General features: G+C 45.6%; 3 protein-coding genes across 7 annotated transcripts in view; 1 reads left to right on the top strand and 2 right to left on the bottom strand.

Moving 5' to 3' along the window:
- The window catches only part of EPSTI1 (epithelial stromal interaction 1), a 115,977-nt gene extending 107,085 nt beyond the window's left edge, over positions 1-8,892 (bottom strand). For 4 of the 5 annotated variants that reach the window (XM_055244869.2, XM_055244867.2, XM_055244866.2 and 1 more), the window contains exon 1: positions 8,141-8,892. In XM_055244869.2, coding sequence (XP_055100844.2) covers positions 8,141-8,328 — 188 coding nt within the window. In that variant the 5' untranslated portion in view covers positions 8,329-8,892. Of the gene's footprint in view, positions 1-6,966; positions 6,986-8,140 lie in introns of those variants that run through there. The other variant, XM_063619138.1, reaches the window with a different exon arrangement.
- A 4,603-nt stretch (positions 8,893-13,495) lies between these two features.
- Positions 13,496-13,828, bottom strand: LOC129464039 (SNRPN upstream reading frame protein-like). Its single transcript, XM_055244876.2, has one exon. It carries the CDS (start codon positions 13,763-13,765, stop codon positions 13,550-13,552), a length of 216 nt encoding a protein of 71 aa, XP_055100851.1. The 5' UTR covers positions 13,766-13,828; the 3' UTR covers positions 13,496-13,549.
- Positions 13,829-18,755: 4,927 nt separating this feature from the next.
- Positions 18,756-19,982, top strand: LOC129464036 (spermidine synthase-like). The gene is given in 2 exon segments (XM_055244871.2): positions 18,756-19,512; positions 19,514-19,982. Coding segments are annotated over 2 exon segments (906 nt in total). The 5' UTR covers positions 18,756-18,766; the 3' UTR covers positions 19,674-19,982.
- The last annotated feature ends 3,331 nt before the right edge of the window (positions 19,983-23,313 follow it).

Here is a 23,313-nt window from a genome sequence, read left to right on the forward strand (position 1 = left end):
CTCCATCTCCAGGGAAGAATACTGGCCTGATGCCTTCAGGCCACTTAGCATCTATAAGCAGAATTTTATTCTCATAATCATATAGAGAAGGAAATTGAAAATCCGGACATTGCAGTGAGGAAGAAATAGTGAAAACAGTTCTAATATGCTCTAATAAGTTTGTAAAAACTTGCACTTAATTTCAGAATATTTTATGTGGCTTATTCAGATGCAAATAATGTGAGTCAAAATGACTTAAGTTCTGTCTTAGACATAAGAAACCATACTTCAGGATTTCAGAAAATAGACACTAAATAGTGATATTTATAAAAATTGAACACTATCACTTAGTGACCTATTATATATCCCACCTTGTATTCCATCTTATAATTACAAAATACTTTACAAAATTTAACAATGCTTTTTAAGGAGAAAAGAGAAAAATCAGGATTGGCCATGATGAACTGCTCTTACTAAACCATCATTTATTCTCCCTTTATCTCCCTTGAGAGTTTGGGGATGAAGAGAAGGATTACAAAGATTATTTCCTTCCCTCAAGCATAACAAACTGGTGGGATGCAGTGAGGTTGGATTAAGGAAATTAGGAAATGTTTTTCTGGGCCCTAAAGGAGGAAATGAGAAAAAGAATGGGTTTCCCCAATCTGCATAGATAACATGCCAACAACAGACATAAATAAGATGTCTAAGTGTTGAGGTTGCACTAGGGTGTTTTAGAGACTGTATTAGTTTGAGTCCTTCAGAAGCTGACAACAAGACGGGGTTAGACATGCGAGAGATGGATAAGGGGGAATGCTTGTGAAGGATGACAGGGGGAGCAGGGGTAGGCAAGGAAAGCTTTGAGAACAAGACTGGGTCTGATTACTATTGCCAAAACCTAAATAAAAGACAGTGAGAGAGGCCTTCCCAAAGAAAATTGTATTTATTCTGGATTGAGCATTGCAATGGGAATACAGTGGGTATATTCAAGAAGGCAAAGGAAGACAAGAGTTTTTTCAGGAAAAGTGAGGAGGGTGATACAAGTTGTTTGAGACAAATATCCTTGGCTACAAGAATCAACAAGGGGAGAATCAGTACAAGGCTGGACAGACAGTTGCTAGGCAGATGTCCTTGCAGAAGTATTTTTTGTGTAAGGTTGTAGCTTTTGTGCAAAGTTGTAGTTTTTGCAGAGCCTTTTGTGAGAGTTCTTGTTATCAGCCATATGTGCATGAGAATCTTCCCTTCATGGCCCCAGCTCCACGTGTTTGACACAAGTGACCTCATTTGATTCTGACAACTTTCATTCTATGAAAGGACCAAAGGAAAGAAGATTGAGTAGCAAGATCCTCAGAGTGTTGTACAGGTCTGAGAAAATCTTGGACACAAATATGGGGAGTCTTCTAGCAAAAGTTGCCTAATAGAGGAGTCCTACACGGGCCAGGAATAGGCTAGCACTAAAACCATCCCAAGAAAATTGTATAAAATTGAGCAAGAGAAAAACAAAACAATAAAATCTAACCGGGCTTGCAGCAGCAATCATCAAGCCAGCTTGCCCTTTGGTCCACTTCCTTGTAGCTGGTTGTTGCTTGCTAGCCCAGCTTTGAGCTGTCCAATGGACAACCCCAGATTTTCTAGCCCCTCACCCTCCATGAATCCCCTTAGAAACCCTTGCCCAGAACCCATGGAAGAAACAAATGTGAGGCTTGAGAATTCCTCCTGTTTCCTGAGAATGTCGCGATGATTAAACTCTTTCTCTGCTGCAAGTGCCATTGTCAGTGTTTGGGTCTGTTGCTGCACAGAGGGCGTACAAGCCTGGCAGTCCTGCAACAGCACTGGCACCCTGGAATGCTCAACCATTGGCTGGGATGGGTGCAGCACAAGCCAGCACTTATAGGCAAGGTGTAATGGATCCAAAAGGGTGGCAGCTGGGGCTGTCAGCTGACTGTGTTCCCCACTGTTAAGTTCTTCTGAAGACAATCTGAATAACAAGTTTCTCTGGCTGTCCAGAGACCGTTTAAACTCCTGTGATATAATAAAAAATAAGTATTTGGTCATGGTCCCTGGATCCTGGGACAGAGCTCCCAAAACCCTTGGGATTCCCAGAGTGCTAAGTGTCTTTTGTATGCTAATGACTATTGGTGAGGTCCCTAGACAGCTAGCTTAAGAACCGAGACTGGTAGCTAGAGAAACCAACTATGCGATTGGAGGGTTAAAACTTTCAGCCCCATCTCAATTTCTGGGGAGAGGTGGGGACTGGAGATTTAATCACCAATATGCCTAGGTAATAAAGCCTCAATAAAAGTTCTTGAACTATAAGGTTTGGGGGTCTTCCAGGTTGGCGAACACATCAAAGCATCTACCCAGAGTATGGAAACACTTCACACCCCACCACCTACCCCTTCATCCCCCAAGAGATGCCTTATGCATCTCTTCCACTTGACTGAGTTCTATCCTTTATGATAAGCCTGTAATCATAAGTACAGTAATTTCTGCAAGTTTTGTGAGTCACTCTAGTGAATTATCAAAACTGGGGAAGGGGAGATGCATGGGAACCCCCAACTTTGTAGTCTGGTGGGTAGACATACAGGTAGCTTGGAGACTCCATTTGCAGCTAGTGTCCAGAGTCTGAAGTGGGGGGCAGTTTTGTGGGACTGAGCCCTTAATTTGTGGGATCCACACTAACTCTGAGTAGTTAGTGTTAGAACTGAACTGTGGGACACCTAGTTGGGGTCAGAGTTAGTTGCTGTTAGAATGACATATTTGGTGTCAGGAAAAAAAACACACACACACAACTCCTAATGATCCTGTAGACCAAAGCTCAAATGTCATGTCTGAGGAAAGATTTTCCTGCTCCCAAGACCAGCTCAGACCCTGGCTTTCCTTGCAAGCTTGTCCAGCCCAGGGCCCACAAGGTGCATGTAGCCCAGGTGGCTCAGGATGGCTTTGAATGTGGCCCAACACAAATTCATAAACTTTCTTAAAACATTGAGGCTTTTTTGAGATTTTTTTTTTTTTAAGCTCATCCACTATCATTAGTGTTAGTGTATTTTGTGTGGGGCCCAAGATGATTCTTCTTCCAATGTGGCCCCAGGAAGCCAAAAGATTGGATACCCCTGCTTTAAAGTATACATATTTATTCACATATTAATAAATCTCTGTCCCATCAATTAGACAGTAAGCTTCATAAGGGCTTATTTTGTGTTGAATAGTTAATTGTTCCTAGTTTTTAATTAGTTCTTTTAAGCTAGAGATCCTCTCATTCCATGGTGGTTATGAGGATTGAAAGAGTTAATATACATAGTGTGCTTTCACATACTAGGTACCACATAAGTGTTATTATTATTATTGCTCATGTTGAAGTCTCTACAATACTAATACGAAGCAGGCTACAAAAATGTTAAGATTAACATAATTTGTGGCTCACGCCTGTAATCCCAGCACTTTGGGAGGCTGAGGCGGGTGGATCACGAGGTCAGGAGATCGAGACCACAGTGAAACCCCGTCTCTACTAAAAATACAAAAAATTAGCCGGGCGTGGTGGCAGGCGCCTGTAGTCCCAGCTACTCGGGAGGCTGAGGCAGGAGAATGGCGTGAACCCGGGAGGTGGAGCTTGCAGTGAGCCGAGATCGCACCACCGCACTCCAGCCTGGGCGACAGCGAGACTCCGTCTCAAAAAAAAAAAAAAAAAAAAGATTAACATAATTTATATACAAATTCAGCTCAAGTTAAGTGTAAAATAAAATTCCATATTATAGGTTCATTTTCAAAATATCTGTTTATTTTCTTCAAACAGCATCAAGCTAAAGGACCAGGTATGGTTAGACAAGTACATGAATGTGAACTCAACCCTGTATTACTAGCACAGGCAAGACCCCATTTCCCAGAATTGGATAAAACTAGGTAAATGCATGTCTTTGTCTTATATTTATCTAGAGGTGATATAAATAATGTAAAATATTTACAAACAAGCAGAATATTAAAAGGAAGGATAAAGGTTTACTTTGGATTAGAAGTTTGTGTAAGCTTTTTTCTCTTTTAATTTGTATAGATAGCTTTGATATTTAAGGACAAGACAAAAATCACCAAGTAAAAATAATTGGGAAAGCCAGTATTAATTAATAAATACTTATAATAACTTAAGTGCAAATTCCATCAAGAACTCAATCTTGGCCTGGCACGGTGGCTCATGCCTGTAATCCCAGCACTTTGGGAGGCTGAGGCAGGTGGATCACAAGGTCAGGAGTTTGAGACCAGCCTGGCCAATATGGTGAAACCCTGTCTCTACTAAAAACACGAAAATTAGTCAGGCATGGTGGCATGTGCCTGTGGTACCAGCTGCTCGGGAGGCTGAGGCAGAGCAGTTGCTTGAACCTGGGAGGCAGAGGTTGTGGTGAGCTGAGATTGCGCCATTGCACTCCAGCCTGGGCAACAGAGTGAGACTGTCTCAAACAAACAAAAAAAAAGAACTCAATATTTTCTGAGAGTCTATCAGAGGTACTCAGAATAATTTAATGGCCGGGCGCTGTGGCTCACGCCTGTAATCCCAGCACTTTGGGAGGCCGAGGCGGGCGGATCACGAGGTCAGGAGACCGAGACCATCTTGGCTAACACGGTGAAACCCCGTCTCTACTACAAATACAAAAAATTAGCCGGGCGAGGTGGCAGGCGCCTGTAGTCCCAGCTACGCGGGAGGCTGAGGCAGGAGAATGGCGTGAACCCCTAGGGGCGGAGCCTGCAGTGAGCCGAGATCGCGCCACTGCACTCCAGCCTGGGAGACAGCGAGACTCCGTCTCAAAAAAAAAAAAAAGAATAATTTAATATATTGATAGCCACAGATTTTTACTAGTATACTTTGTTTCTATGCAAATAGGTGGTTTATTTATTTATTTTTTGAGACAGGGCCTCACTCTGTTGCCCAGACTGGAGTACAGTGGTACAATCACAGCTCACTGTAGTCTTGGAGCTCTGGAGCTCAAGCTGTCCTTCTGCCTCAGCCTCTCGAGTAGCTGGGACACAAGTATGTGCCCCCGTGCCCAGATAATTTAAATTTCTTTTTTTTTTTTTGGAGAGACAAGGGACTCCCTTGTTACTCCTGGACTAAAGCAATCCTCCCACATTGGCTTTCCAAAGTGCTGAGGTTACAGGCACAAGCCCCTGCACCCGACCACAAGTAGGTGTTTTAAACCAGTGTTGTTTTTTTTTTTAACAAGGCACAAACACTCAACTTAAGAGTGACAGCATAGTACTTTACCAGGAATAAAGTTATGTTTTACACATATACACGTGGAAAAATTAAAACCCTATGAAGTTGGTATTGTCTTATATTAAATAATGAGGAAACTGAGGCATAAAGTAGCTAAGGATTTTGTTCAAAGAGCAAGTGATGGCATAATCAGAACTTGAACCCAGGTCTACCTGGCATCAGAGCCCATATTCCTAATCCCCACACTGGGGCTGCAGGGGGAAATTAATGGAAGGATGCATACAAATCTTTTACCATATAAATAAATTCACATTATGAGTGGACAAATGAAACTGTACTATTAAAGCACTTTATCCTCTTTTTTTTTTTTCTTTTTGGTTTGTTTTGTTTTGTTTTTGAGACAGAGTCTTGCTCTGTTGCCCAGGCTGGAGTGTAGTGGCGCAATCTCGGCTCACTGCAAGCTCCGCCTCCCGGGTTCACGCCATTCTCCTGCCTCAGCCTCCCGAGTAGCTGGGACTACAGGCGCCCACCACCACGCCTGGCTAATTTTTTGTATTTTTAGTAGAGACGGGGTTTCACCGTGGTCTCGATCTCCTGACCTCATGATCCACCCGCCTCGGCCTCCCAAAGTGCTGGGATTACAAGCGTGAGCCACCGCGCCCGGCCCAGCTAATTCTACTGAGATATTTGCCATTCATTTTCCTTGGTTTTCCAACTTCATTAAAACAAACAAGTGAGAAAGTGATTCTAAGTAACTAATGGAGACGCAAAAAAAATTCAAAGTCGTCCCAACAGGATCTCAGACATCAAACCCCTAAAAGGGAATATATAATTCTGTACTTACTGCAACTGGTTCACGTGAGGAAAAAAAAAAAAAGGAAGACTCTGTGAGAGATAACTAAACACTTCCTGGTATTTTTTAATGGTTTATTTGAAAATATTTTTAGGAATCGCAAAACAGTGTGCAGTGAGGTCTTCAGGGTATTAAGGCCTGGAATAACCCATCAGAAAGCTGCCTCTTTCTGAGCAATTTGATCTAGCAAGATTCCAGCATAATTACAACCAAATAAGAAAACAGATTCAACAGTTAATACTTATGCGATGATATGAGCTTAAAAATAAATGGTTATATCTAAATAAATGCTTTTTAACAGAAAAAAAGTTATGCAAATCATGTTCATCATTAACTATTCATGGATATCAGACCATATGTCTATGACCTTTGTTACTGTTAAGTACTATAGCTTGTAGATACGTGGGTTACTTGAAAGTAATTGGCTGCTTCTACTGTGGCAAGACACTAATTATTCTGAGGAGGAAAGAAATACAACAATCTCTAATTGATTTCCAGATTATCCACCCCACCTAAGGGTAAACCTAAGCTGAATAATAATATTAAAGGCCTGGTACTTTCAAAAGCTAAGGGATGAAAGAAAATCTACTGTTTATCGGCCATAAGGCTATATACTGTTTCTTAGCAACCAGCGTTTGTCTTTCAGAGGACTAGAAGTCCATGAAAAAGGAGACACTAAAAATAAAACCATTTGGACAGTTCCAATTCACAGAGGCAGCACTTCAAAGGCAGTGATGTTGTGATAAACCATACTGTTGAGTTAAAGAAGTTCATTCCATTGGCTGGAAAGACAGGCTCATGACACTTGCATAATAAATGTTTCCCGGATACTCACGGCAGTCCCTGAACCAAAGACCAGGAATAAAAGCTACCTATCTGTTCCTGCATAGAGCACATATCAACATCAGGTACGAGAGGTACTATGGTCACTCACCTCTCAGCTCCTCTCCTCTGGTTGTAAGAGGCTAGTTTATCTGGGAGTCTTGCTGGGATGTAGGCTTGCTCCTACCTAGAGGCAGAATTTGAATCTTCTACCCCATATCACATTTCTTGTTGACCCTTACCTGTTAGTGTCTGATATAGTAATTCCGTTTAGGACACTGAGCTTAGTTTTTCTGTTTTGTTTTGTTTTGAGACAGTCTCACTCTGTTGCCCAGGCTGGAGTGCAATGGCACAATTTCCACTCACTGCAACCTCCGCCTCCCGGGTTCAAGCAATTCTCCTACCTCAGCCTCCCAAGTAGCTGGGACTACAGGCGCGTGCCATCACACCCAGCTTATTTTTTATTTTTAGTAAAGACTGGGTTTCACCATGTTGGCCAGGCTGGTTTCGAACTCCTGACCTCAGGTGATCTGCCTGCCTTGGCCTCCCAAAGTGCTGGGATAACAGGCTTGAGCCAACGCGCCTGGCCCGGCACCAAGTTTTTTTTTTCTGAGACAGAGTCTCGCTGTCGCCCAGGCTGGAGTGCAATGGCGCGATCTCGGCTCACTGCAGGCTCCGCCCCCCGGGGTTCATGCCATTCTCCCGCCTCAGCCTCCTGAGTAGCTGGGACTACAGGCGCCCGCCACCTCGCCCGGCTAATTTTTTGTATTTTTAGTGGAGACGGGGTTTCACTGTGTTAGCCAGGATGGTCTCGATCTCCTGACCTCGTGATCTGCCCGCCTCAGCCTCCCAAAGTGCTGGGATTACAGGCGTGAGCCACCGCGCCTGGCTGGCACCAAGTTTTTAAAAACAGTAAGGGAAAAGTTATTTCCATACTGGTTGGAGTATGAGTTCTGGAGATACCTGGAAAATGACATCTTACTGGATGCCTAGGCAGTTCCTACACACCCATATCTTTCAATCCTGTTGCCAGTCACAAAACTTAGGAAAGTAGTGTTCCTGGAAGGAACCAGGCTAGTTATTTACCAAAGGACTGCAAACTAGCCGACTCAATTTATAAGGTACCGCATGGATACTTTCATTTAAGCAAATGAGCTTTCATTCAGTCAAAATCCCTGTTGTTGGGCCCCTGTGGTTTTAAACTCCAAGGACCAAGAAGGTGCTTGTGAGTGAGTATGTCTGCGGCCCGGGCTCCCGCCCCGAAGCCAGGTTGTTAAAATACTCACTGCCTCTGGCCCGCGTGCAAGACGCTCTCCCGCGAAGGGCTCTCAGGGGCTGCCTCCAAACCCTGTCTCTGGTCTTCCAGGGGGCTCAGCTCCCCGTGCCGCCCATAAGTGTCCTGGGGATTCCGGGTCGGGCGGGAGGCAGGGGAGGCGCCGAGCCCGGAGCTCACCACTCTATTGCGGGTGTACATGGTTCACAGCCCTCGGGTCCCGGGCCGCCGTTGCTGCGGGAGGGATGCTGCTGGGACGCTTAGCGAGTCTCAAGATGGGATTCCGAAGTGCAGAGGCAGCGGTTTTAACAGCTGAGTTTCGGTTTCTCAGAATCAGCAGCAGACTGCGCCCGCCCCACAGAACTTCCCCTTGTATTCTCCACTGAAGCCTCCTCCGACCTTATCGCGGGTTAACAGCCCAGGATGTTGACTTGAGCTGGCTTGGTCGGCTACAGGTGAGACGGTTTAAAGTCTCACAATCACCTTAGAGGTTAATCAGAATAACTGGGATCAGCCACGGACACCTGGTGAGCGATTAGCCCGCAAAGTGACTACAATCCTGAAAGATACTTGAGAAACTGTTTAACAGGCAACTCTAATTTGAGGTTACCGCTGGATATTTGAGACTGTAAAAAATATATTAACCTTAAAATACCAGAGATTAGGTCAATAACTAAAATCATCTCAACAAAATGTCGCCTTTTATCAGTAATGACTGCTGTGTGGCTGTTCCCAATGCACATACTTTCAAGTTAGAGGAAATGGAAACTGAAATCAAAAGAAAACAAAAACCCACAAAGCCGGAGAAGTAAGCTAAGGTAGACATGATTCTCCAGGCAGCCTTGCTAAGTAATTGACTAGACATTCGAGAACTATTAAAAATACCTGCTCTGTGCAGAACAGTGTGCAGTGGTGATGTGGGGACATTTTAAAATATGGATTTGTAAGGCTCAGTTTCTGTAGGTCCAGGGGTGAGCTCTGGCATTCATATTTTTGAAAAGCTCCCAGATGATTCTGATGTGTGCCAAGGTTGGTCACCAGGGTCACAATGCCATCTACACAAAGATGAGTGAAGGCTCTTCCCTCACATTACAGGCATTCTAGGAGTATCCTAGTAGACAGGTAAACAAATGGGAATGCCACTTTGGGATAAATGAAATGACAGGCAGCTGTGGAGGCACAGGGAAACTAGGGATTGGCCCTCTGAGTAATTCAGGAAGAGGGACATTTGAGAATGAGCCACCAAAGACATAGGAATTCACCAAGAAGAAGGAGATGCTATGGCAGAGGCTTGTCACTTAAAATGACATGGTGTGCACTTAATTCCAGGGGTTGTCATGTGGCTGGAGCACCCCAGCCCTAGGTCAGCAAGGCACTTAGGAGCTGGACTGTCTTCCTTATATTATTGGTGCTTAGAACAAAAAGACACATGCAGGTTTGATAGCTAATGAAAGAATGAAATTGAAGGGTGGGCAAGGGTGGGACAGGAGAGGAGAAAATAATGACAAGGAACGTGGTAGGAAAGGCAGTCAGGATTTCTATGCCATCCTAAGACATTAGGGTTTTGTAGAGTAGGCCAGAGTTTCACAAATTTCAGTAAGCATCAGAACCACTTGGAGGAGGGTGTGTTAAAACAGATTTATGGCCAGGAGTGGTGGCTCACTCCTGTAATTCCAGTACTTTTGGAGGCCGAGGCAGGAGGATCACCTGAGGCCAGGAGTTTAAGGTCAGCCTTGGCAGCATGTTAAGACCTCATCTCTACAAAACAAATAAATAAAACATAAAAGACATTTCACATGAGAGATTAGCATAGATAAACACTAGATGAAAGAGAGAATCGAGTACTGGAAGGCAGCAGAGAGAAGGGGAGATGGCTTTTATAGTGCTTTGAGACCAGCTCTGCCACATACTGGCCACACAACCAAGGCCAAGTCTCTTATTTCCTCAGAGGTCCAGTTTCTTCCTCTGCCCTACGTGGGTATTGTGAGGAATAGAGATCATCCACATCAGTGGTTCTCAAATGGAGTTGATTTTTCCTCTAGCAGACATCTGGCAATGCCTGGAGATATTTTTGATTGTGAAGCCTCAAAGTGAGTAGGTGCTACTAGCATCTAGTGTGTAAAGACCAGGGATGCTGATAAACATCCTACAATGCACAGAATAGGCCCACAAGACAAAGAGTTGTCCTGCCCTAAGTGTCAACAGTGTTGACGTTGAAAAATCCTGATCTTCACAATAGGCCTATCTTACAGCCCCAGTAATTTAACGGTTGCTGTCTTTATGGTGACTTTTAGCTTTGTGACTGGATAGGAGGTAGAACCATTAACCTAGATGAGGGACAAGCTTTGAGGGAAGTTCTAATTGTCTGTTTAGGTGCTGTTGGGTGTGAGGCACCAGCGGGGTGAGAAACGCAGACCTAGAGATCAACAAAAAGAGGAACAGCATGGCCTTTCTGGAGGCCATCTTCCACATTGTTCTTTACTAGGAAAATACCCCTGCAACTCTTGTTTCAGAGAAGAAAATTATTTTGGTGGTTGGATGAAATTTAAAGTTTGAGGAAGGGAAAACCCACATTGGGGGAAAACTGATTCTCCTGAAGGAGCTGGTAATAGGGATGTTGGCCTCAAGAATACACTTAGTTAACCATATTTGTTTCACAACGCAACCACATCTCACACCAAAGTTTCAAACCTGAGATTTCTCACTCCATTCACTTCTTGTTTTACCTGAGATTTCTCACTCCATTCACTTCTTGTTTTACCTGAGATTTCTCACTCCATTCACTTCTTGTTTTACCTGAGATTTCTCACTCCATTCACTTCTTGTTTTGCCACATTCTCAAAGTGTTTTTAAAAATGTGAATGTGAGGCCAGGCGCGGTGGCTCATGCCTGTAATCCCAGCACTTTGGGAGGCCGAGGCAGGCAGATCACGAGGTCAGGAGATCGAGACCATCCTGGCTAACACAGTGAAACCCCGTCTCTACTAAAAATACAAAAAATTAGCCCAGCATGGTGGTGGGTGCCTGTAGTCCCAGCTACTCAGGAGGCTGAGGCGGGAGAATGGCGTGAACCCGGGAGGCGGAGCTTGTGGTGAGCCAAGATCGTGCCATTGCACTCCAGCCTGGGTGACAGAGTGAGACTCCGTCTCAAAAAAAAAAAAAAAAGTGAATGTGATTTATAATGGCAACAGACATCTACAGGCTCCTTTTGGATGCCCGAGAATGGGCTCTCTACCTGTGTATCATCCATTCTTTCATCATAGGTGTGTGCATTTGGGTGAAAATATGGGCTGGCCTTTTACTGGAATTGTTCTGGGGTGCGTTCTTCTACAGCGGTGGCTGGTGGAGAGAAGCAGAGGTGAGTGGGGAGGGTCCTGGGCCCCCATCCCCATTTAGCCAAGTACTTTAGCCCCTTATCTCTTCTACTCACTGGGCTACTGCCTAATTTTGTTTGAAGCAAGAATTCAATCGCTTTTAAGTTTGAAAAACCACCGTACTAGACAATTACCTAGGAATATGTTTTTTTTGTTTTTTTTGTTTGTTTGTTTTTGTTTTTGTTTGTTTTGAGACAGAGTCTCACTCTGTCGCCCAGGCTGGAGTGCAGTGGTGCAATCTCGGCTCACTGCAAGCTTGGCCTCCCGGGTTCACGCCATTCTCCTGCCTCAGCCTCCTGAGTAGCTGGGACTACAGGCGCCCGCCACCATGCCCGGCTAATTTTTTTATATTTTTTAGTAGAGACGGGGTTTTACTATGTTAGCCAGGATGGTCTCGATCTCCTGACCTCGTGATCCGCCCGCTTCGGCCTCCCAAAGTGCTGGGATTACAGGCGTGAGCCACCGCGCCCAGCAGGAATATGTTTTAAGAGACATGAGAAAGAAGTGAAATCTAGTGGGATTGTTAGATTACCTGAAATTTGGCCAATTAGAGGTTCATTTAGGAAATGTTTTTCTTTTCAAATGAAACTGCCTCTGGGAAATAATCATGTATTCGTTCCTTTTGGTAAATGAGTTTAATCTGAGCAAAAGACATTTTGGTTGGGGAAGAGGAGAACTGAGTGAAAAGAAAAAGGATTCCAAAAGTTGTGTAAAGAAAAATGTAAAATGAGGCATTGTTGGGGAATGGAAATTCAGAAATACAATGAGCAATTTTAGCCAGCCCTATGAGCTCTAAGAGAGAAGATTAAATCAAAAAGAAACTTTACCAGTTTGTTTTACTGCAAACATGTCTAAGTGTGTCTTCTGTCTTTCAAGAAAAGAAATGGGAATATATATCTGATTTTTAAATTAATTGCCTTAGATTACTCCTGCATTAATATGTACAAATATAGGCTGGGCACGGTGGCTCAAGCCTGTAATCCCAGCACTTTGGGAGGCCGAGGCAGGCAGATCATGAGGTCAGAAGTTCAAGACCAGCCTGGCCAACATAGTCAAACCCCGTCTCTACTAAAAATACAAATAAGTAGCCAGGTGTGGTGGTGTGCGCCTGTAATCCCAGCTACGCAGGAGGCTGAGGCAGGAGAATCGTGTGAACCCAGGAGGCAGAGGTTGCAGTGAGCCGAGATTACGCCATTGCACTCCAGCCTGGGTGACAGTGCGAGACACCGTCTCAAAAAAAAAAAAAAAAAGAAAAAATGTACAAATATATAGAGAGATACATAAACTCTAAGACTTTTCTTGTCATAAAATGTGTCAATGAAAAAAATCTTAGTTTTTGAAAATTCTAAAAAGTTACATTTCCTTAAATTTGATTCTTCAGTGGAAAGTTAGATTAATCGAAGAGATTTAGGACAGCAGTTATCTAAAGGTTTTTTTTTTTTCTCTTCTAACAAAGGAGTTATGTAAAACTCTCTGAATATTTGGTATCTCCTCATTTTTAGTGTGTGTGTATGTATGTGTTTGAGCATATTTGTATTGTGACAATTTCATGTGAAATTCTTCAAATCCTACCATAGAATTGTGGAATGGTACAATTGTGAGTCACCATAAGTTCATACAAGAAATATCTTTTGAATGATAAGCATATATCATTCTTTTCATCAGACCCTGGAGCTACAGTGGCGAACAGACAGAATCCTGTTATTCCTGCTTCATATTTAGGAGCATCTAACCACTTTATTTTAAACAAGGAGACAGAGGCTTAGAGAAGCCACATGACTCACCAGCATTGTGCACAAACTAGTGGCATAGCTAGAACATAAATTTAAGTCTTCTGAGCCCCAAGTTTAGCTTTTCATATTTTGGAAGATGATTGTGACAAAACGTCTTTTTTGACAAAATTCAGAATTTGGCATGTTGTTTACTTATTGTAATTATCCCAATAAGCAGCTGTGCATTACTTTCTTTTTTTAAAAATTATGAATAATATTTTTATTACATTGTCTGGTTTTTTCTTGGAATCAGATTCCTCGCTACTCCAATATGGCTTTAACCACCTCTTGGTTTCTCAGCTAAGAATGCCTGCCTCAGTTCAGCCTGGAAATCCACCACAGGTACTTGCTGCTGCTGAGAACGCCTCGGGTATAACTGACACTCTTGGTTGCTCAGTGAGGCAGTCCTTCTGCGTTTGACTTGGACTTCCACCTCTGGTACGTGCTGTTCTGTAGTTCGTCTCAGGTGTAAGCGATCCCTTGCCCGCTCCATCACGTCACTGACCACTCCTCAGACAGATGCGTCAGGCATCTCCGGCGGCCGCTCCACTCTCAACTTTCCAAAATCAAAATGATTATGTCAAAGTTTCTGAACCTATCAGAATCAACGTTAATAAAAACCTTAACACTCCAATATCTACCCCTATAATTACACGATCAAATGATCTCTACAATGATACTGTTTTATACAACTTGTTAAAATTTCATGAATTGCAAACATGCTATATTTGGGCTAAAATGTCTTTTCTTTAACAGTGTTAAAATAGTGAGCCTTATAGTGTAGTGCAAAGAATTCTACTTAAGAATGGAAAGATATACTAATTTTTGGATGACAATGTGTACTGTCACTTGAGGAAATGAGGAATGTAGAAATGTGCTTTAAATGGTATTTCCTACCCTCAGATAGGTGGCTGAATTTCCTTGTTTGTAAATTCAAATCTGAGGAGTAGGTAACAGCTGGCATACCTGGGTTCTAACACTGTGTAGTAGCTGTCACAAGATCTCTGCTGGCTACAGGAATGGAAGGAATTTCCCTTAACTTTGGGGAAACTTCTGTAGACTCTGTCAGTGGCGTTGGCAGGGAGATTACCCTGAAGGGTTTCTTTAGCTGTGATAAATGAATCAAACAGAAACTCTGTAAAGTACTTTTCATTTTTTGTGTGTACTTTTTTTTTTTTTTTTTTTTTTTCAAACGAAGTCTCACTCTGTCAGTCAGGCCAGAGTGCAATGGCATGATCTCAACTCACTGCCACGTCTGCCTCCCAGGTTTAAGTGACTCTCCAGCCTCAACCTCCTGAGTAGCTGAGATTACAGGTGTGCACCACCACACTGGGCTAATTTTTGTATTTTTAGTAGAGACGGGATTTCTTTTTTTTTTTTTTTTTTTTTTTGAGACAGAGTCTCGCTCTTTCACCCAGGCTGGAGTGTAGTGGCGCGATCTCGGCTCACTGCAGGCTCTGCCCCCCGGGATTCACGCCATTCTCCTGCCTCAGCCTCCTGCGTAGCTGGGACTACAGGCGCCCACCACCTCGCCTGGCTAATTTTTTGTATTTTTAGTAGAGACGGGGTTTCACCGTGTTAGCCAGGATGGTCTCGATCTCCTGACCTCGTGATCCGCCCACCTCAGCCTCCCAAAGTGATGGGATTACAGGCGTGAGCCACCGCGCCCAGCCGATCAATCTGGTCTCAAACTCCTGACGTCAAGTGATACCCGCCTGCCTTGGCCTCCCAAATTGCTGGGATTACAGGCATGAGCCACCATGCCCAGCCTTAGGAGTACCAGTTATTTTTACCCAACATCTGTTCCTTTTCCAAAGATGCCCCTTCTTAGGGAACTCCTAATTGTTCCGATGTTTTAACTCCAAGCCAACACTTTTGTGAGCCTCATAGTCCTTCGTAAATATCACCAGGTATGTAAGAAAACATGTGGTACAGTGGAAACAGTAATGGCCACAAAGGCAGAAGATCTGAACTTGAGACCTGGCAAAGCCATTTAAAGAGTTTTGTGACCTCAGGCAATCATTGAAACTCTCTGAAATTTGGTTGCTTTATTTGTAAGATGGAAATATTAATCATAATAACCCCACCTGTCCAATCTACCTTTTAGAATCTTGTGAGGGCCATAAATTGCAGCTTGATGCAGTATATATTGATGTTATAATTTTTGAGTTGTCAATGTAAGAGCTTTATATATTTTTTCTAATAATACTTAAATTTGTCCTCAAAGAATTCTTTTTTTTTTTTTTTTTTTGAGATGGAGTCTCGCTCTGTCACCCAGGCTGGAGTGCAGTAGCGCGATCTCGGCTCACTGCAAGCTCCGCCTCCCGGGTTCACGCCATTCTCCTGCCTCAGCCTCCGGAGTAGCTGGGACTACAGGCGCCCGCCACCACGCCCGGCTAATTTTTTTTTTGCATTTTTAGTAGAGATGGGGTTTCACCGTGGTCCCGATCTCCTGACCTCGTGATCCACCCGCCTCGGCCTCCCAAAGTGCTGGGATTACAAGCGTGAGCCACCGCGCCCGGCCACCTCAAAGAATTCTTAACTTCAGTTTTAGTGGCTTTTGGTTTTAAATTGCTAAAGCATCACAGAGCTATATCTGTAGTGTTTTTTTTTTTTTTTTTGAGACAGAGTCTTACTCTGTCCCCCAGGCTGGAGTGCAGTGGTGCAATCTCAGCTTACTGCAAGCTCTGTCTCCCAGGTTCATGTCATTCTCCTGCCTCAGCCTCCCAAGTAGCTGGGATTACAGGCATGCACCACCACACCCTGCTAATTTTGTATTTTTAGTACAGACAGGGTTTCTCCATGTTGGTCAGGCTGGTCTTGAACTCCCAACCTCAGGTGATCCGCCTGCCTTGGCCTCTCTAAGTGCTGGGATTACAGGCGTGAGCCACTGCACCTGGCGAGTGTGTTTTATCATTTTTTTATTATTATTAATTTTTTTGGCACACAAACCAATAAACATTTTCTAAAAATACATACAAACAAAAAGATGCATATCAAACATATAAGGAAGGTTGCACATGGGAAGATGGGGAATAGAAATGGGGAGTGGGAATTAAAGAAAATAAATGAGAGAGGGACTTTATATCGATCAATGATAATAACTCAATCCTCTATTTCACAAAGAAGAAGGAGAAGGAAGAGGAAGAAAAAGAAAGTGGGATAAAGGATCAGAAAGGGAGGAAAATAGAAATAATTAGAGTATGACTCCAGGGTAGACCTGTTTTGTTGTCACTGGGTTGGTTGGTTGGTTTGTCTATTGTATTTTTCATATGTTTCACCATGTTGGCCAGGCTGGTCTCCAACTCCTAGCCTGAAGTGATCAACTCGCCTCGGCCTCCCAGAGTGCTGGGACTACAGGCGTGAGCCACCACGTCCAGCCCCCACATTGCTTCTGGCCTCCATGGTAGACCTCCCAGATGGGGGGGTCAGGCAGAGGCGCTCCCCACATCCCAGACCGGGTGGCCGGGCAGACGCAGTCCTCACTTCCCAGACGATGGGCGGCCGGGCAGAGGCGCTCCTCACTTCCCAGACGATGGGCGGCCGGGCAGAGGCGCTCCTCACTTCCCAGACGGGGCGGCCGGGCAGAGGCGCTCCTCACTTCTTCCCAGACGGGGCGGCCGGGCAGAGGCGCTCCTCACTTCTTTCCAGACGGGGCGGCTGGGCAGAGGCGCTCCTCACTTCCTAGACGGGGCGGCCGGGCAGAGGCGCTCCTCACTTCCCAGACGGGGCTGCCGGGCAGACGCGCTCCTCACTTCTTCCCAGACAGGGCGCCCGGGCAGAGGCCCTCCTCACTTCTTCCCAGATGGGGCGCCCGGGCAGAGGTGCTCCTCACTTCTTCCCAGACGGGGCGGCCGGGCAGAGGCGCTCCTCACTTACCAGACGGGGCGGCCGGGCAGACACGCTCCTCACTTCTTCCCAGACGGGGCGCCCCGGCAGAGGAGCTCCTCACTTCTTCCCAGACGGGGCGGCCGGGCAGAGGCACTCCTCACTTCCCAGACGATGAGTTGCTGGGCAGAGGCGCTCCTCACTTCCCAGACGATGGGTGGCCGGGCAGAGGTGCTCCTCACTTCCCAGACGATGGGTGACTGGGCAGAGGCGCTCCTCACTTCCCAGACGGGGCGGCCGGGCAGAGACGCTCCCCACCTGCCAGACGGGGCGGCGGCCGGGCAGGGGCTGCAATCCCAGCACCCTGGGAGGCCAAGACAGGCGGCTGGGAGGCGGAGGCTGCAGCGAGCCAAGACCACGCCACCGCACTTCAGCCCGGGCAACACCGAGCACAGCACCGAGTGAGCGAGACTCCGTCTGCAGTCCCAGCACCTCGGGAGGCCGAGGCGGGCAGAGCACTCGGGGTCAGGAGCTGGAGACCAGCCTGGCCGACATGGCGAAACCGCGCCTCCAGCCAAAGGAGAAAAAGCAGGCAGCGGTGGTGGCGCGCGCCGGCAATCCCAGGCAGCCCGCAGGCCGGGGCAAGAGAATCAGGGGAGCCGGAGGCAGGGAGTCTGCAGCGAGCCGACTAGATTCCAGCCTGGGCCACAGAAGGAAGAAAAGAAAAGAAGAAAGAAAAGAAAGAAAGAAAGAAAGAAAGAAAGAAAGAAAGAAAGAAAGAAAGAAAGAAAGAAAGAAAGAAAGGAAGGAAGGAAGGAAGGAAGGAAGGAAGGAAGGAAGGAAGGAAGGAAGGAAGGGTGTTTTATCTTGTAATTCCTTTCAGAATAGAAATAAAGTAGTGTTTATAGTTTTACTTACCAATATAGAAATGCCTGGCACAGAATACAGTTTCCAGTGAAGCTGGAACTCTGTTGTCCTAACTAGGAGGCACTGGGCATTCCACAGACATTTTGTGACAATGTTCCATCCTGATATCTTCTGGTAGCTAATAAGAGTTTCATTTCTGTGGATAAGGCCTTGGGTTCTCCTGTTTGACTTGACTTAGAAAAGGAGTCGTATTAGGAATTTCCATGACCTTTCATGTTTCCAGGACTGGGATATGGGTTTGGGATTCGCCACAGGCACATCACATGGGTTAGAGTTCCAGACTTTGCAGTATAGTCCACAGTAGCCCACCAATTATTAGGTTGGTGCAAAAATAATTGCAGTTTTTATCATTAAAAATAATGGCAAAAACCACATTTACTTTTGCACCCACCTAAATATATGGCTCCTCTCCTTGAATTACCAGTAAGACAATCCTTGACCAAGAGACAGTGATGAGAATGGTTAAGGTAATGAGGTTACATGCAGTCTGAAGAAAGTGAGTGGTCCCTGTGTTATCCATCAATGCAGGACACTTCTCCACGTGGCCATGGACGAATCCAGTTCTCCCTCATTTCTTGCGCGTGGTTGTCAACAGAATGTGCTGGGAATGTTGTATCCTGAGATAGAAAGAAAGTGCCTGGGCGGCGCGGGCGGCTGGCGGAGCTGGTCCCGTTGTGCTGCGGCGCCGCGCGCGGCCTGCAGTACCCGGCCCGCGCCCCGCGCCGCCCGCCCGCCTGCCATGGAGCCCGGCCCCGACCGCCCCGCCGCCTCCGGCCCCGCCGCCATCCACGAGGGCTGGTTCCGCGAGACCTGCAGCCTGTGGCCCGGCCAGGCCCTGTCGCTGCAGGTGGAGCAGCTGCTCCACCACCAGCGCTCGCGCTACCAGGACATCCTCGTCTTCCGCAGTAAGACCTATGGCAACGTGCTGGTGTTGGATGGTGTCATCCAGTGCACGGAGAGAGACGAGTTCTCCTACCAGGAGTTGATCGCCAACCTGCCTCTCTGCAGCCACCCCAACCCGCGAAAGGTGCTGATCATCGGGGGCGGAGATGGAGGTGTCCTGCGTGAGGTGGTGAAGCACCGCTCCGTGGAGTCCGTGGTCCAGTGTGAGATCGACGAGGATGTCATCCAAGTCTCCAAGAAGTTCCTGCCAGGCATGGCCATTGGCTACTCTAGCTCGAAGCTGACCCTACATGTGGGTGACGGTTTTGAGTTCATGAAACAGAATCAGGATGCCTTCGATGTGATCATCACTGACTCCTCAGAACCCATAGGCCCCGCCGAAAGTCTCTTCAAGGAGTACTATTACCAGCTCATGAAGACGGCCCTCAAGGAAGATGGTGTCCTCTGCTGCCAGGGCGAGTGCCAGTGGCTGTACCTGGACCTCATCAAGGAGATGCGGCAGTTCTGCCAGTCCCTGTTCCCCGTGGTGGCCTACGCCTACTGCACCATCCCCACCTACTCCAGCGGCCAGATCGGCTTCATGCTGCAGCAAGAACCCGAGCACCAACTTCCAGGAGCTGGTGCAGCCGCTGACGCAGCAGCAGGTGGCACAGATGCAGCTGAAGTACTACAACTCCGACGTGCACCGCACCGCCTTCGTGCTGCCCGAGTTTGCCCGCAAGGCCCTGAATGATGTGAGCTGAGCCCAGGCGCCACCACTGATGCCACCCAGGACCTCGGACCTTGGAGCCTGCGGGGTGCCTCGGCCCCTCCAGCCCTGGGCCAGACCTCCTTCTGGCTCTCGCCCACCAACCAAGTGTTACAAGCCCCAGAATGCTGCCCGGCCTACCCTGCTGGGCGGACTGTCTGTGTGTCTGTCTCTCTGGCGTTCCACCTCCAAGCCTATACCAGCTGTGTACAGCGCCATCTCTCTGCCTTCTGTTGCGCCTCACTCACCAAACACGTGTATTTACAGCAAAAAAAAAAAAAAAAAAAAAAAAAAAAAGAAAGAAAGAAAAGAAAAGAAAGAAACTGCCTGAAATAGCCCAGGCCTTGTTTCTGTCCCTCCTAAGGAATGTAACATCTTGAGTTAGAGAGGGACTGCCTGGGACAGCCCAGGCTTTGTTCCTCTGTCCCCTAGAAGCAGGATGTCCTTCAAAGCTTTGCCCAGTGACATGGCCTCTGAAGTGCATAACCCAGGGCAGACTGCTTTTCGGGGTCCCTCAGCTGTGCTGCAAGTGGGGCATGCACTGTCAAGACTGCATCCTCCCTGGGCAGCTTTCTTGAGCCTTGGGGACTTGTTCACAATGGATCTGAGACATCTTCTGTTCCTTACTATCTGTAAGTAGTAAACCAGTTTCATATAACTTGTGTGTGTGTTCTGTCTCGTTAAACTCAGACAAGTAGATAACCAGTATATTGTGGACCTAAATAGTAGCCCAGGATGCAGTGGGCATAAATATATGGACTCCTGTTTCTGATGGTTGGCATAGTGAACTTTACTATTCTCCATGCAGTGGAGGTTCTCACTCAGGATTAGTAATTAGTGAACCTGCTTCACAACGAAGAGCTTGCTGTTCAAGCTTCTGGTTTTGTCAAATAGTCCTGTGTTTAGATTTTGGCTGTACTATGTACAACTGAGTGACTTTGGGCAAATCACTGAACATCTCAGGGCCTCAGTTTCTTCTCCTGTGAAATAGGAATAATATTTACATGACCTCCTGAATAGTGTTGTTGTATACATTAGGTAAGTATGAAACATTTCATATCATGTATCCAACATAGTATATTCAATAAATGTAGTGATCATTATTATTTAAGCTCTGAAAAAACAAAGTGAGCAGGGCAAAATACTTGAACAAGCACTTTACACACACACACACAAATATCCAAATGGCTAACAAATATATAAAAAGGAACTTCATTTGTCACTGGGAAATGCAAACTACAATCATAATGAGATATCTCTATACACTCAACAAAATGGTTAAAATGAAAGAGAAAGACTGTTTTGGGCAAAGAGGTGAAACAACTAAAATTCTTGCACTCTGCTAGTGGGCTTGTAAATTAATACAACCTTTTTAGAAAACAGTTTAGCAGAATCATCTAAGGCTGAACATTTTTATATCCATCAATTCGATTCCCAGATGTCCAACACAACTGTGTACACGTATTCACCAAAAGTCATATATGAAAATGTTCGTATCAGCGTTATTCATTGGAGTGTAAAACTAGAAACTACTCAAATGCCTATCAACCATAGAGGAATAAATTGCAGTATATTCCTACAATGTAATACTACATAAGAGGAGTTGCTATATTTGTTATTCTGTAAGTACTAGTTGGTCATTATCTTACTTCCTCAGGCCATCCCCATGTGTCATTGGACTTCTATCTAACTCATCTCACTTATATGACTTATATTAGTTAAACTTTAGGCTCAGCTGCAATTGTAGAGAATGAAAATAACTATAGTTTAAACACATGGAAGTTTGCTCTTAGATACTAGTCCAGGCATATGCAAGCCAGGGGCTAGGATGAGGACTTAATGGAGTCAAGGATCTAGGTTTCCCCATTTGCTCTGCTCTGCCTTCTCTACCGTGTTGCTCTTATTTGCATCCAACACATATACAATGTAGCTAGTGAGAAGGGGGAAAAGGATACTGGACGGCAAGTTCATTCCCTTTAAGGGTACAACCTAAAGATTGCATACAATGCTTTTATTTATGTTTCACTGGCCAAAATTTAGTTACATGGCCAAACCCGGTCACAAGAGAAACCGAGAAATGTGGTCTTAATTAGATGTAGGCATACTGTAGTAGCTAGCCTCCAAAGTGGCCTCCAGTGGTTCTTGCCTTCAGGCATTTATATCCCTATGCTGTTTGTTTTCTCCAATATTGAACAGGACTATCTGGTGTAACCTTCAGCATCTATCAAGTTGACTACAATTCTAGGTGACATCTTGACTGCAACCTGAGGCAGAAACATGCTGCTAAGCTGCTCCTGAATTTCTGACTCTTAGAAATTATTTGAGAAAATAACTATTTAATGTTGTTTTAAGCCACTATATGTCAGGATAATTTGTTACAAGCAATAGATAACTAAGACAAGAATTGAGAAGAGGAAATTAAAGTGAAAAGAGAACGGGGGTGGGTGTGGTGACTCACACCTGTAATCCCAGCACTTTGGGAGGCCGAGGTGGGCAGATCATGAGATCAGGAGATGGAGACCATCCTGGCTAACGGTGAAACCCGGTCTCTACTAAAGATACAAAAAATTAGCCGGGCGTGGTGGTGGGCACCTGTAGTTTCAGCTACTTGGGAAGCTGAGGCAGGAGAATGGTGTAAACCTGGGAGACGGAGCTGGCAGTGAGCCAAGATCACACCACTGCACTTTAGCCTGGGTGATAGAGCAAGACTCCGTCTCAATAAATAAATAAATAAATAAATAAATAAATAAATAAATAAAACGGGAAATGTTTGAAAGATTTTGTGGAAAGGAACAACATGGTGTTACATGTTTTTAACATGATCACTCGGGCTGGTATACTGAAAACAGACTGAAGCAAAATGTAATAGATTGAAGGTTTGTGTCCTCCCTAAATTCATGTGTTGAACCCTAACCCCCAATGCGATGGTATATAGAGGTAGGGCCTTTGTGAGGTAATTAGGTTTAGATGAGGTCATGAGTGTGGGACCCTCGTAGTGAGATTAGTGATCTTATAAGAAAAGGAAGAGAGAGGGCCGGGCGCAGTGGCTCACGCCTGTAATCCCAGCACTTTGGGAGGCCGAGGCGGGCGGATCACAAGGTCAGGAGATCGAGACCATCCTGGCTAACACGGTGAAACCCCGTCTCTACTAAAAATACAAAAAATTAGCCGGGCGAGGTGGCAGGCGCCTGTAGTCCCAGCTACAAGGGAGGCTGAGGCAGGAGAATGGCGTGAACCCCGGGGGGCGGAGCCTGCAGTGAGCCGAGATCGCGCCACTGCACTCCAGCCTGGGTGAAAGAGCGAGACTCCGTCTCAAAAAAAAAAAAAAAAGAAAAGGAAGAGAGAGAGATCTCTCTCTTTCCATGTGAGCACAGAGGAAAGGCTGTATGAGGATAGTGAGAAGGAGGCCTTCTGCAACAACAGGGGAGTGTCCTCACCAGATATCGACCCTGCTCTAACACCTTGATGTTGAACTTGAAGCTTCTAGATGTCTCAGAAAATAATCTTTAGTTGTTTAAGCCACTCAATCTATGGTGTTTTGTTGTGTCGGGCCAAGTTGACTAAGACAAAAGGCAAGGGTGGAAGCAGAGAGACTGGTTGGGAGGCTGTTGCAATAATTCAGATGAAAAATGGTG

Source organism: Symphalangus syndactylus, chromosome 15 (assembly GCF_028878055.3).
Source record: "Symphalangus syndactylus isolate Jambi chromosome 15, NHGRI_mSymSyn1-v2.1_pri, whole genome shotgun sequence".
Taxonomy (NCBI): domain Eukaryota; kingdom Metazoa; phylum Chordata; class Mammalia; order Primates; family Hylobatidae; genus Symphalangus; species Symphalangus syndactylus.

Excerpts from the sequence above, each read along its gene's own strand:
- LOC129464039 (XM_055244876.2), bottom strand. The coding sequence starts at position 13,765 with ATGGAGCGGGCAAGGGATCGCTTACACCTGAGACGAACTACAGAACAG.